Source organism: Blastocystis hominis (assembly GCF_000151665.1).
Source record: "Blastocystis hominis, Singapore isolate B (sub-type 7) whole genome shotgun sequence assembly, scaffold_1".
Classification (NCBI taxonomy): domain Eukaryota; class Bigyra; order Opalinata; family Blastocystidae; genus Blastocystis; species Blastocystis hominis.
In genome coordinates this window covers 1,040,439-1,054,090 of record NW_013171816.1, presented here as the reverse complement: position 1 = coordinate 1,054,090, position 13,652 = coordinate 1,040,439, and the positions used below count along the sequence as shown (strand labels likewise).

At 45.5% G+C, this 13,652-nt stretch overlaps 4 protein-coding genes; 2 read left to right on the top strand and 2 right to left on the bottom strand.

The window, feature by feature from the left end:
- Positions 1-91: 91 nt before the first annotated feature.
- Positions 92-2,308, top strand: GSBLH_T00000982001 (uncharacterized protein; the record flags this gene model as incomplete). XM_013039294.1 has 2 exons in its annotated part: positions 92-892; positions 926-2,308. 2 exons carry the CDS (start codon positions 92-94, stop codon positions 2,231-2,233), a joined length of 2,109 nt encoding a protein of 702 aa, XP_012894748.1. The 3' UTR covers positions 2,234-2,308.
- Positions 2,309-3,455: 1,147 nt separating this feature from the next.
- Positions 3,456-4,112, top strand: GSBLH_T00000981001 (uncharacterized protein; the record flags this gene model as incomplete). XM_013039293.1 has 3 exons in its annotated part: positions 3,456-3,479; positions 3,508-3,797; positions 3,831-4,112. The coding sequence occupies 3 exons, from the start codon at positions 3,456-3,458 to the stop codon at positions 3,838-3,840; spliced, it is 324 nt and encodes a 107-aa protein (XP_012894747.1). The 3' UTR covers positions 3,841-4,112.
- A 5,346-nt stretch (positions 4,113-9,458) lies between these two features.
- Positions 9,459-10,464, bottom strand: GSBLH_T00006173001 (uncharacterized protein; the record flags this gene model as incomplete). The annotated part of the gene is given in 6 exon segments (XM_013039292.1): positions 9,459-9,635; positions 9,667-9,712; positions 9,767-9,859; positions 9,890-10,305; positions 10,335-10,400; positions 10,420-10,464. 6 exon segments carry the CDS (start codon positions 10,462-10,464, stop codon positions 9,459-9,461), a joined length of 843 nt encoding a protein of 280 aa, XP_012894746.1.
- A 389-nt stretch (positions 10,465-10,853) lies between these two features.
- On the bottom strand, positions 10,854-12,115 carry GSBLH_T00006172001 (uncharacterized protein; the record flags this gene model as incomplete). The annotated part of the gene is made up of 3 exons (XM_013039291.1): positions 10,854-11,172; positions 11,202-11,662; positions 11,693-12,115. 3 exons carry the CDS (start codon positions 12,113-12,115, stop codon positions 10,854-10,856), a joined length of 1,203 nt encoding a protein of 400 aa, XP_012894745.1.
- Positions 12,116-13,652: the final 1,537 nt, after the last annotated feature.

The window sequence follows — 13,652 nt, the reverse complement described above, 5'->3', positions numbered from 1 at the left end:
GAAACTCCCAAATGGAACATTCCATTTTGGTGAGAGTTCCAAACTGACAGGAATTCATATTTTATTTTTCAATTTAGTGTAGGTTAAAGAAATGGCTGAACAGACTGAGACCTTTGCTTTCAGTGCTGATATTACGCAGTTGATGTCTCTGATCATCAACACGTTCTACAAGAACAAGGATATTTTCCTTCGTGAGCTGATCTCAAATGCTTCCGATGCGCTGGATAAGATTCGTTATGAGAGTTTGACTGACCCCTCAAAGCTCGAGTCGAACCCCGAGTTGGTGATCGAGATTACTGCTGATAAGACAAACAAAACGCTGACGATTCGTGATACCGGTATTGGTATGACAAAGGCTGACTTGATCAACAACCTGGGTACCATTGCTCGCTCTGGAACGAAGGCGTTCATGGAGGCTCTTCAGGCGGGAACGAGCGATGTTTCGATGATTGGTCAGTTCGGTGTGGGTTTCTACTCCGCTTACCTGGTGGCTGACCGCGTGGAGGTGATCTCCAAGAGCAACGACGACGAGCAGTACGTGTGGGAGTCGTCTGCGGGTGGTTCGTTCACGATTCGTCCCTCGACGGACGAGCCTCTGGGCCGTGGAACGAAGATCATTCTGCACATCAAGAGCGACCAGGAGGACGTGCTGGAGGAGCGCACGATCCGCGATCTGGTGAAGAAGCACTCTGAGTTCATCGGTTTCCCGATCCGTCTGTGGGTGGAGAAGACGACGGAGGAGGAAGTGCCTGATGATGATGAGGAGGAGGAGAAGAAGGAAGAAAAGAAGGAGGGCGAGGAAGGAGAAGAGGAGGAGGAGGATGCCCCGAAGGTGGAGGAAGTGACGGAAGAGGAAGCGACCAAGGAGAAGAAGACGAAGAAGGTGAAGAAGGTGACGCACGAATGGGACGTGCTGAACAAGCAGAAGCCGATTTGGATGCGTCCGAAGGACGAGGTGACGGAGGAGGAGTACAACGCCTTCTACAAGAACATCTCGAACGACTGGGACGATCCGCTGGCGCACGAGCACTTCGCGGTGGAGGGTCAGCTGGAGTTCCGCTCGATCCTGTTCGTGCCGAAGCGCGCGCCGTTCGACATGTTCGAGACGAAGAAGAAGCCGAACAACATCAAGCTGTACGTGCGCCGTGTGTTCATTATGGACGACTGCGAGGATCTGATGCCCGACTACCTGAACTTCATTCGCGGCGTGGTGGACTCGGACGATCTGCCGCTGAACATCTCGCGTGAGGTGCTGCAGCAGAACAAGATCCTGCACGTGATCAAGAAGAACCTGGTGAAGCGTTGCCTGCAGATGTTCGAGACGATCGCGGAGGACAAGGAGAAGTTCAAGACGTTCTACGAGCAGTTCAGCAAGAGCATCAAGTACGGCATCCACGAGGACAGCGCGAACCGCGAGCGTCTGGCGAAGCTGCTGCGCTTCCACAGCTCGAAGTCGGGCGACGACGTGGTGAGTCTGGAGGAGTACGTGGAGCACATGAAGGAGAACCAGCCGGGCATCTACTACATCACGGGCGAGAGCCTGGAGGCGGTGCGGAACGCGCCGTTCCTGGAGAAGCTGAAGAAGAAGGGCTACGAAGTGCTGTACATGGTGGACGCGATCGATGAGTACGCGATGCAGCAGCTGCGCGAGTTCAAGGAGAAGAAGATGATCTGCGTGACGAAGGAGAACTTGAACTTGGAGGACGACGAAGAGGAGAAGAAGAAGCTGGAGGAGGAGAAGAAGACCTTCGACGAGCTGTGCGTGCTGATCAAGGAGGTGCTGGGCGACCACGTGGAGAAGGTGCTGGTGTCCAACCGTCTGGCCGACTCGCCGTGCTGCCTGGTGACCAGCGAGTACGGCTGGTCCGCCTCGATGGAGCGAATCATGCGCGCGCAGGCGCTGCGGAACGACGCGTTCGGCATGATGTCGGCGAAGAAGATCATGGAGATCAACCCCGATAACTCCATCATCAAGGTGCTCTCCGAGAAGGTCAAGGCCAACCGCAACGACGCCACCGTCAAGGATCTGGTGTGGCTGCTCTACGACACCGCGCTGCTCACCTCCGGATTCTCGCTCGAGCAGCCCATGGCCTTCGCCAACCGCATCCACAAGCTCATCCAGCTCGGACTCAGCGGAGAGGACGAGGACGTGCCCGCTCTGGAGGAAACCAACACGGAGGCCGCGCAGGAAGCCGCCGAGGAGGAAGAGGGAGAGATGGAGGAGGTCGATTAAGCGAAAGAGAAAGAAAAAGAAAGGAATAATAGTCGTCGCGATTGTGTGGATTTTGTAATAGTAGTTGCATTGGTTGGATTGTTTGTTGAATGAATAAATGAATGAATGAATCAAGGAAGGAAGGAATGAGTAATGATGGATGCGTGGAACAAACACAAAAGGATGATTACTTTGCATCTACAACCTCCGAATGGTTTGATTGCACTTCCTTGTTTTCTTGGGGAACTTCGCTCATTCCAGAGAAGAACAGCAGAATCTTTCCATCCGGTTTCCTCTCAAACTCGATCGATCCTCGCTCGCAAATCACATTCCGAGAGTGCGTCACGCGCGACGCAACCACATCGATCACTCCAGGCTTCGCCAAAGTGAGCTGCATTCTACATAGCAACAGCAACCCACACAAACTCTCCGTAGACATCGCAGTGAAGCCGCACCTTCGATAGGATCGCTCCCTTGGCTACGTCAAAGACAACCACCCAGCTTGGCAGTCCCAACGCAATCAATCCATCGAACACTTCGCAAATCGTCAGAATCCGCTCTTCCAAAAAGAACGATTTCCTCTCGCCATTGAACTCGTATTTTCTACCCATTTACGATCTCTCTCTCTCACTCACATCATGTGTTCTCCCACAGCAAAGTGGTAGGGCTCGGGAATCGATCGAACGACGTGGAAAGTGTGATAAATCAGGTTTCGAGCGGTGCTTTTTGGATCCTACCAATCACACGGCAACGCAAGACAAACCATAAGAGAGATGCAGATTGAATGAGGCTTCAGCGACGAGACTTTTGGGAGGTAAAAGGCGTAGAATGAATCGTGGGAAAAGCAAGAAACCAGCGGATAGTCTCCTTGAGTAGACACAGAAAGGCCGCGAAAGAAGTCAGAAAACCGGATTAACACCAAGGGATCCACTTCAATCCCACAAACAACACAACACAATACTCGTCAAGTCATCATAGATGAGAAGCTCATTCTCTACAGCTCGCGAGATGACAAAAACATCCTCTTTCCGATTGTAGGCAACGAAACTGCCACAACATTCTAATTCATCAGAGTCAAAAATCCTTCAAATCTCTACCTCCACATTTTGATTCCTTGCTAGAAACAGAAACCTTGGTCAATCCGCCCTTCCCCCACTGTCTGAAAAAGACGCTACCGTCCCAGGTGGCTGCAATAGTAGTGCAAGCAATAGCAATACTCATTACAATCAATGGATACTTTTGGATGTTGATTCCAGTGATTCGACACGTCACGATTTGCTGAATCCCGATGAAAGTCCACGCATTTTGGTCAAAAGACCACAATCCCACAATCCCATCTAGAAATAAAACCAACTATCCAACTTCACCTATCATTGCCACTGCCAGGATACTATCCACGTAGTCGAGTACGCTTATTCGACTGTTCAACATCAGAGGACTTTTTTCTTCGACTTCTCCGCTTTGAGAAACTAAAAAGACGGAAACAACAGAGGATCCAAAGGCTAAAACAATATACTGATCACTGTCACGATTGTAAGGGTATATACGCACCCAGGCTGCTGGGTAGTTTAAGGGAAAGCGGTGTGTATGGTCATTAGTTGTGATAACAACTTGATAGGCTTGAATAGCAGCGTGAATTGGTGGTTCTTTTATGGAACATGCATCTATACACGGCATCGATGAGAGAACCTTCACTTCACGTAAGGTGGACAAAACAGAAATACTCGTTCCGGAATCGACATCTAGATGGACTGTAGACACATGCCCATCACTTGTATGAACGAAATAGGTTGATTGGTCGTTTTGAACTACTTGATTGACCAGGGATGGTTGTATTCGGAAAGGAAGGCTACCACTACACACGCGGAGAGTGTGCGCCATAATAACCTTATTTTTGTTTCCAATTTTTGTTTTCAGAACACATTCACAACGGATTCAAATGTCTGCACCATCCATTAAGAAGGTAAGAAGAACGTAAGATTGATTTACGCAAAGAAAGTGAATCAGTTGATTGCCAGCAAGAATTACAAGGAGGCAATTAATGTGATCGATATAGTAGGGTTCTTTGTATCTATTTATGGAAGGAAATACTCAAAGGTCGTGCGTCACTTAGTCTTTATTATCAAAGAGGTGTTTCGTACTATATGATAGGAGAAGTGACTACTTATCTGTTTCGTAATGTGTAGAAAGAGAAGGCTCGCGTTGATTTCGAGAAGGTGCTCGACCAAGATAGCAGCCATGTTCTTTCATTACAAAACTTAACAAAGATTGCAATGGATGAAAAGGACTATCAAAGCTGCATCAAGTATATCAAGAGAACAATTGAGATCAAATCGCAAGAGAATCGAGGTGTAGAGAAGGAATACATAAATCTGTACAAAATGTACATCCTGGTAGCTTCCTTATCGAGGTTTAAGTTTAGATATCGGACAATCAGAATGCCGTGCAGACGCTTCTCAAGACGTATTATCTTCCAGACCTTTCTCCGTCAGGTCGTGAAACAGTCACCAAGAAGCTCGCTGCCAACATCGTAGATTCCTTCTTTAAGACTAATCGCGCAGTCTCTCCTCGGACCGCTCGATAAAGCGAAACTCGACTTGCTCTTGACTCTGCTCCAGGAAATCAAAGACGGCTATCCCTACATGTTGAAAGAGGAAGGCGTAAAACTCACAGAATTGCTGTTCGCTTTTGCCTCGGCTCATCCAACCGAATTCGTTGCTTTGCCGCGCGTTTTTGACTGTAGGAATCGTCGAGACTCGCGCGAATTGAATCGATCTGCAAAGACACTGCGCTCTACGACATCTTTGTGGACAATCGTCTCAAAATCGCGTCGCTCGATTCGTTTTATCTCTCCTTCTCGGATCGCATGCAACTAGCGGAGTCCTTCACTCCTCAATCGACCGATTCGCGCTATCCGGAGTATGTGATTCTCTATTCGAAGAACGCGCAGAAGTTCGAAAGCTCGCGATTGAAGAAGGTAAAGAGAGAAAGAGAAACGAGAAATGATGAATAGAAGCCGATGGAGGTGGTCCAAGACCTCAAGATTCAGATGCTTCCTCCCTATCTGGTGAATCTTCAGCTTTGTTATGGCTTGTTAGAGGGCTGACGAGTAGATCGCATGTGTATGGAGATTCACGATGCCAACAACGCGAAGACGTTCTTGGACGGAGCGTTGGCGAGTCTCCCCGCTGCAAATACGAAGGAACGAAAGGAAGTGGCGTTCTATGAAGTGGAATTGGCGTTTAGTTTATGCGATTTTTTGAACGCGATTTCTCTGTTTCTCTGTTTGTTTTGGGTGATGAATAGAATCGATAAGCTCGATATACCCGAGCTGAATCGAGTGGAGCTTCGATGCTTGATCTATCTCCACACAGAGAAGCAAAAAGAGGTTTGCTCGCTCGTTGAATCAATCGAAACTCCATCGCAAACCCTTCTCGAATACTGGGCGATTTCTCTGATTCAACTCGTTTTGATCGGGTTTTGCATTGAACTCTAGGAGCAATGGGACACAGCCAAGCAGATCGCTGCGCGAATCGATCCGCAAAGCATTGCGTTGATTTATGTGAACAGCGTGATCGCAATGAACCAATCCAGCGAGCAAAACGTGATTTTCAATGATGTGTTGAAACCGTTGGCGACGTCGTTGGCCCAATTGACGCAGACTCAGCAAGATTTGTATCTGGGATTCAAATACGATTATTACTACTTGATCTTTATGTTGGTGATTGGAGAATGTTACAATGAAAAACTGCGCGATCACACGCGAGCATTGAAGTAGGAATGAGTGCAGGGTGGAAACGTAGAACCTATTTGAAGATCAATTCGAGATTCCCTTTCAGCACGTCCGTTCTTAGCCAGATCGTTTCTCTTTTGTTCCGCGAGAAAAACTATTCCACAGTCATCGAAACGTGCTTTCACTCCGATTGATTGACTCGCAGATGCTCGAAAATCCCGATCGATCAAGCCAACTCGACGGTTTCGCTCCTCGTTCACCACGGAATCGCGTTCGCTTCTTTCTATTTGGTTCGTTTGCAAGGGCCGATTGACTGTAGAAAAAGTACGATGACGCGATCACGCACTTCCAGAAAATGGTTTCCATCTGCTCTGCGTTCTTGGAGAAGCACAGCGAAGAGGAAATCAAAGCGGGCTATGGCGGGACGTTCGCTTCGCTGTGCAACTGGAGGGCGGTTTGCAAGTATTACCAAGCGGAAGGAGAGTGTTATTTCAATCTCTACAGGTAGGCCGTTTCGTTGGATTGAGATGTTTCGATTGGGGTCTGCGACGCGCGTCTTGGATCTTTTGCTCGATACGCTGAGTCAAAAACTGAACATTCAGAGTAGCGATCCGATCGATGTCGAGAATCCCATGTCCTGTCTGTACTTCGATGCGGTTCTCCTAAAATCGGAGGTATTTCTTTGCTTGCGATTCGATCCAGGTTCTCTCGCGCTCTCTCCAATTCGAAGAGAATCTTTCTCTTCTCGAACCAATGTACGACGCTCCGATCACCTCCACGCACTATCACTTCGAAGCGTTCCTTTTCCATTTGGCTCGCGCTTATTATCAACTCGCTCTCGATCTGTTTTTCTTTTCTTTTTTCTTTTTAATCATTCTAGAATCAGCCAAGGCCGCACAGAATACGCGTTGGTGGTTCTCAACACGGCATTGGAGCGAGTGAACGAAGCGCAACGCGAGTTGGGTTATTGTGCGAGCGTGTTGGAACTGAAATCCTGCGTTCTGCGTCTGAAATACTCGCTCTTGTCGAGTTTTCTCAACACCGACGAGTTGGAAAGTCTGGAAAAAGAGCAGCGAATCGTCAATCAGCAGCGATTGTTTTTGGATCCGAGCAATCTTCAGGGATGGTATGATCGCTTTGATGGTTGCTTAGAATAGGACGGATTGGATGGACGATGAATCCATGGCAGTTCGCAGCGATGTGTCGAGCTATTCGTTGAAACCGGAGGTCGAAATCGCCGAATCATCTCCTATTTTATCCTCCCATCATTCAGTTTGTTGCTTGTTTATTCTTTGACTGATTAGCTCGTATTGAAATTGATTCAGTTCTTCATTCGAAATCTGCTGCGAAACGAGTATCAATGCGAAAAGGAAATCCGAGCCAATTGCCTTTTCACTCTGTGGATGGCTTTGGCCAAAGCAGATCCGCGCCTTGCCGTTCGCGAACGCGCCTTGTTGGAGTGTTTAGAGCTTCAAAAGCACTGGAGAGGCGTGCTGCATAGCAGTATCGTAACTCCCTTCGCGATGTACAGCATTCTGTAAAGCTTTATCAAAAGCGAATCATGTCTAGACTGATGAAGAACGGAAAGCCGGAGAAAGCGATGGAAATCATCAGCCAGGGACGGAATCTCGCTTCAGACAGTCCGCTCCTGCTCTTCTTGGAAGGTTAGAATTTCGTTCCGTTGATTCATTGCAGCGTATTGCCAGTATCACTACTTCCACAGAGAAGATAAGGCGTTGGATGTACAAATCGGGCAGGCGTTTCACTGCATAGCTCGCCGAAATGTGCTGCTCAGTCGCCACGATTCCCGAAAGCGCCGTTCTCTTCCTTCTTCTCCAGTCCTTTGTGTGCTCATCGATTGATTCGCAGAGGAAACAAAACGCGATCGCAGACGGAGCAGCTCGTTCTGAAGTGTGCGAGTTTGCTGCTCCCTTCGAAGGACGATTACGTCCGTGTTCTCTGCGCCAAATCGTTCTATCGTTGCCATCTCTATCAGAAATGCATCGCCGTTCTCGATAGCGTCAAACCGAACGGAGACGCGAGGCTCGAAGCCACCATCCAAGAGTTGCGTCATCTCGCGGAGCAGGCGGAAAACAGATCGAATTCGATCGAATCGATGAAGCTGGATCCATGCAATCCGTCGTATTTCCATAGCGATGGAGGCGTCTGCCGGCTTCTGAATGGCACGCTGAGCGAAGAAGAGCTGATAACGGAGGAATCTCTGGTGAAAGAAAAGCTGATCGAGGGAAAAATCGCGGCCGAACAAACAGCTACGGTAGAATCCCTGATTGTTCCGATGAGAAATAGCTGGTTTACATGTATCCGTTCGATCCGTATTGCCAATATCTCCATTTCACGGCGCTGTATTTGGAGTATATTCGCGGAAAGAACGCGACGGTTTCGGTCGACTCGCTCTTCAATTTCGGAACGACGTGTGTCAAAAATATAATCGATTCGTATGACGTTGGATTCGGTTTGATTCAATTGAATTAAAGAGATTCTCGGTGTGGTTCTGCGACAAAAAGTATTCTCTCCATCGCAACGATATGCTCAAAAACGCTCTGCGCTTGCAAACGCTGCTCGCTCTGCAGTCCAACTCCAACGAATCGCTGTCCACTGCGAAATATTCTGCAGAGAATACGTTGATGATGGATCCCACAGATTTGAAAGCGTGGGAAACGCTCGCAATGAAGAAACTCGATGATTATGTTTGCGTTTTTGTGTGTTTTGACGGGTAGATGAAGATGGAGGCGAGCGAGGAAGAGTCGAAGACTGCGTTGAATTCATTGCGTCGACTGTTCTTCTTCGTAGCGAATAGAGAGCCGGAAGGCTCGTTCAATTCGATTCTCTTCCAGCTATAGTTTGCGATTGGATGCTGATTCATTTGTAGCGAAAATTTGCTGATGGGAGAAGAATCGTCGCATCTCATTACGGCTGAGAGTAGAATTGATGGATTGTTTGAAGAGTAGTGGTGAAGCAAATGCCCGAATTGGCGTATCACATGAAGCAGGCTTATATCTTCGATCAGGAACTCGCTGGATTTGCGAAGAACGGAGAAATCGCGAATGTGAAGGACGTGTTGAAGGAGTGCAACGCGTTGAAGAAGACCAAGAAACTCTCGCAGGACGAAGTGGATCGCGTGAATATCGAAATCGCCTTGATTTTCTATCGGTCGAAGGATTACGATCACTGTGTGAAGTGGATCAAGAGCAAGTTGGGAGCCTATGAAAAGAACAGCTGGCAGAAATTGGCTATGGAATACGTCTATATTCTCTGTCTGGACATGATGAATAAGGAAGAGGAGCTTTTGGAATTCGCGACGAATTTGCCGGACGGTCCGTTTTTGCCGATCTACAAGCGAATCTTTGCGAATATCGAAATCTATATTGAGAATTGATGGATCGAAAGTGGTTTGAGCGAACACACACAGAAAAATGAAATGAAGGAAACAAAACATAGATGATAGAAACATCACAGGTCCATAACAAACAATCAGGATACAATCGAAGTGAACTAACAAATATCCCGAAACTCGCAACGCGAGCATTGAAACTCGTTCTTACACCGCGAAAAATCGCAAGCACGCACACCTCGGATATACTTTGTGATATTCGACTCGATCAACTTCCCATCCATTTTACCTAAATCGACTTGACATCGGATTCCAGACTCGATGTTTTCAAACCACATCTACAATCTCAATCCCTTCTATTTATCTTACATTGGAAGGATCCGATCCGTTCAGCTTTCGAAACGCATCGACATAACTAAAGATCACAATACAAACTCATTCAAACCTCGCAGCTTGGAATGAATAATACGTTTTCACATTGGAAGCAAAGCTTTCTTCATTCAACTCCTTGTTTGATGGGTTCGATTTGTACTCGACGATCGTTTCCGGCTTTCCATTCTTTCTTTCCCTCATTCATTCATCCAAAAACTACCCTTCGATGCGATCAAACACACCTCTAAACCGGTATTTCTCCTCTCTTCCATCCACTTCGATGCTTCCATCCAAAGCAAACTCCGATTCTACAGAAATCGGCGCGATTTCTGGATTTTCAAAATATCGTTTGATTTCTCTCTTCAAATAACTCATCACTCCGTTGTAATAGTGAAGTTTCATCAGCTTCTTCGTCGCAGGTGAGTCGTAATCCTCCTCTTTCCAATGATGCCGAAGAACCGCGCGAATGATGTCCGTTTCATCGGGAGTTTCGCCCAATGCTTTGTATTGATCGAGAAGTGTTTGGATTTGTTTGCTGTTCTCGCTGCTGTTTAAAAGAGCGCGCAGATTCGCTTCGGTTGGCTGCTTTGCGATTCGATTTGCATAATGTTCGCGCAATTGTGGGTTGTAAAGAAGCTAAAATCAAGCAGAATAAGAAGAAAAACAGTGGAGAAGTCTTGCAAACATCCGTGAAGCGAGGATCCGTAGCTCAAATAAGGCACTGGAAGTCCCTGCGAGTTCAGTACCTACAATCAAACGTGAAAATGAGAGAAACGTAGCGAAGATAAAAAGCATAAGGACATTGAAAGTATTTGTTGATTCGTGAAACGCTTAGAAGAAGACGAGAATCTCCCGATTCGTCAGTTTCCGAAAGAATCGAAGCAAAATCAACATTAGAAGAAGAAGGAGGAGAAGTTGAAGAAGTTGAAGAAGTTGAAGAAGAAGAAACGGGTCGAGAGATTTGTTTTAAAGAGCGTTTCGGAGGAGAAGGAAGAAGAGACGATAGAATAACACTCGGCTTTGTAGAACGCATTTGTCCTGAAGAAGAGAATAGTGTGTATGAGAGATAGGGAGGTGAGAGTGAGCGAGAGAGAAGTTCTTGAATGCAACGAACGTCATACGAGGAAGAAACGAACTAAAACTGAACGTGAATGAATGAAACGACAGGCTGAATTGAAGAAGAGTCAGGGACAATGGCGCATTCCGGGAACAAACAGGAAGAACTGACGCGATGAAGTGAAATCCTGGAAGCATTCAACTGAGGCAAAAAGAGAGACTGAAATGAATGAATACACAAAATGAGCTACTGTGAAGTAATTGGGATATCGATCTGCGTATGTTCCGACAAGAATAACGTTGGAATCGATTGGGCTGGTTTCATCCTTTTCTTCTGGATTGGAGTCACATTGCGTAAGAAGAAGTTTCGTTAAAGGATGGCCTTGAAGGCTTCGCAATCGATCCAAGATGGAAGTGGAAGGAAAGAGAGGAATGAATGAAAGGAAACTAGAGTGAAAGGAATGCGTCGTTTGTACTCAATGTAGTCGTGAAGTTTAAAGAATGGAGAAGACGAGTTCGATTTCAAAAGAGGCGAATGGCCGTCTTCCAAATACATCAATTCATTCAACAGACCAATCAATGAAGACTGGCGTTCAGAATCGTTCATGATTTGTGGTAATTCATGAATTCGATTATAAAACTGGTAAAGAAGATAAGACCCAGGATAATTCAGTAATTGATTATGCAATGATTGGATCGTCGACATTAATTTCGACAAGTTTCTCCATTCATTCTGTGGAAGATTCGCTTCAGTTTTCAACGCCTCCTTCACCGTTTCATAAAGACTTTGATGATTTCGTTTACAGTTCTGAATAAAAGTTTGGAGGGTCGTTGTGGAGATTTCAAGCGAAGGAAGTTGTAACACTGTCATCATATCATAACTTCTAGAGTCGTTTGGATCATAAAGAAGACGGAGAATGTTGATTCCCTCCGAAAACTACAAGTCTGAACAAAACAAAAATCGAACGTTGCTAGTTTCCTCGTTTCCACGATAGGGAAGCCCTTCTTGTTTCAGAAGCGTGCAGAACTGCTCGACTTCTTTCTGTGTCTTGAAGAATACTCCAATGACGTGATTCATTGGATGGTTTTCAAACCGATTTTCTTTCACCAATTCCTCGACTGAATTCTCGGATCTTGTTTTTGCCATCGCAGGACCCTTCAAGATCTTTTTGATCTGATTCACAATCTCTTCTTGTTCCTCCACTGCAGAATAGAACTCATTCAATCGCACTCCATAGCCGTTCTTTTCGATATCTTTCCACTGAAACACTTCCGGTTTCTTGAGAGAATTCTCTCGATTCCATGAGTTCGGGATCTGAATCACATTCGATTTTGATTTTGATTTCGCAGCATTCACTTTCAAGTCCAAAATCGAAATGAAATCGCTCATTAAGCAATTTCCCTCTACGGATTGAATCGCCACATAGTCTCGAAAAAGATTCTCAGGATTCAATCGATCCGAAGGCGTCTACATGGAAATGATTACTTCTATCGTCTTACGATCGATGTGTGGTGCGTAAGCAAAGCGGATTGGCACTCCGGGTTTTGAATCAGAGCGGAAAGAAATTGGTTTTGGACAAGTGAATTGTGTTCAATCGAAAAAATAAACAAGTGCGAAAATCGCTAACTGTGAAAAATTGGAAACAAGAAAACGCGTGCGAAGAGATCAAGAAACTCTTGGTTTGTAGAAAGCGTGGAAGCGAAATCGGTCGGCGAGTACAAGCGCTGATCTTTGAGGAATGAATCGAACAACGCGTAGATTCGAGCGAAATCAGAGTATTTTTTGTTCAAATGATCGGGTATTTGAGTTGTTTGGCTCGAGAGAAAAGTGCTGAAATCGGTGGGGGAAATGCTATGGGATTTGAGAAGGTTGATGTTACGAATAATTGATTTTGTTTGTTGTGAATAGGAAACGTTTAGGGTGTTGGAAGGAAGAAAGATGTCTCGATTTGACTCGAAGACCACTAGCTGCTCTCTTTCATTGATTAATCGATAGGATTCATCGTTCAATATATTCGGATAATCTGAAGATATCATTCGAATCAGTGAGTTGAAAGAATGGACTTCAGTCTCGATCGACGAAAGAGGGGCAAGTCTAAACAACATCCTAAATGCAAGTCTCTACACGTCGATTGTTTCTTGGATTCGAAATCGCTCCCAATCTCGATTACTCAAACGTTAAGGCTAATTCAAAAATCCATAAGAACAATGGGATATGACAAGATTAAAATAGACGCTGGATTTGAAATTTCTTCCAAAAGAGACACAACTCGTGAAAGAGCCTATATCAAATCGAAAACCAAAATAAATACATTGGTTGTCAATTTACTCCCTAATTTACCAGAAAGTAATAGTTTTGAGGCAGATTCGTTCTTCGATAAACCTTGACTTGATGAAACACTCCTCCTAAGCTGTTGGTATCCACTTCTAGTCACCAATTTAGACCGAAAAGATCCTAAACGAAGCATTCCAGCTCACACCTAGAATTCTCACTTGTTTTATCCAATATCTTACAGATAATATATTCTGAATGCTCGAAAACGATTCGTCAAGGAAAAAAATACTCCCACCAATAATCTCTTGCTTGAAAGAGAATAATGAGTATTCGGTTTTGCGAACAAACATAAGATGATGCCATGCTTTCATAAGTTCTACGAACCGTGTGAAGCAATCTCCACATTGCGGTATATCTTGAATGTGATTGTTTTGAGTATACTGATTGTTTGTGCGGTATGTCTACGAAAAAATCAGAGAGAAGAATGTAGTAGGAATAATCTACATTACACTCTTTCAACAACAATCCTACTCAAAAGCGTTAGCTTATTCATCAACTCTTCTTTATTGTATCCATAATTAATGAAATATGGATTAAAAATGGGATTATTAATCGAACGACGAACGACAGAATACGGCTCCATATCATGTGT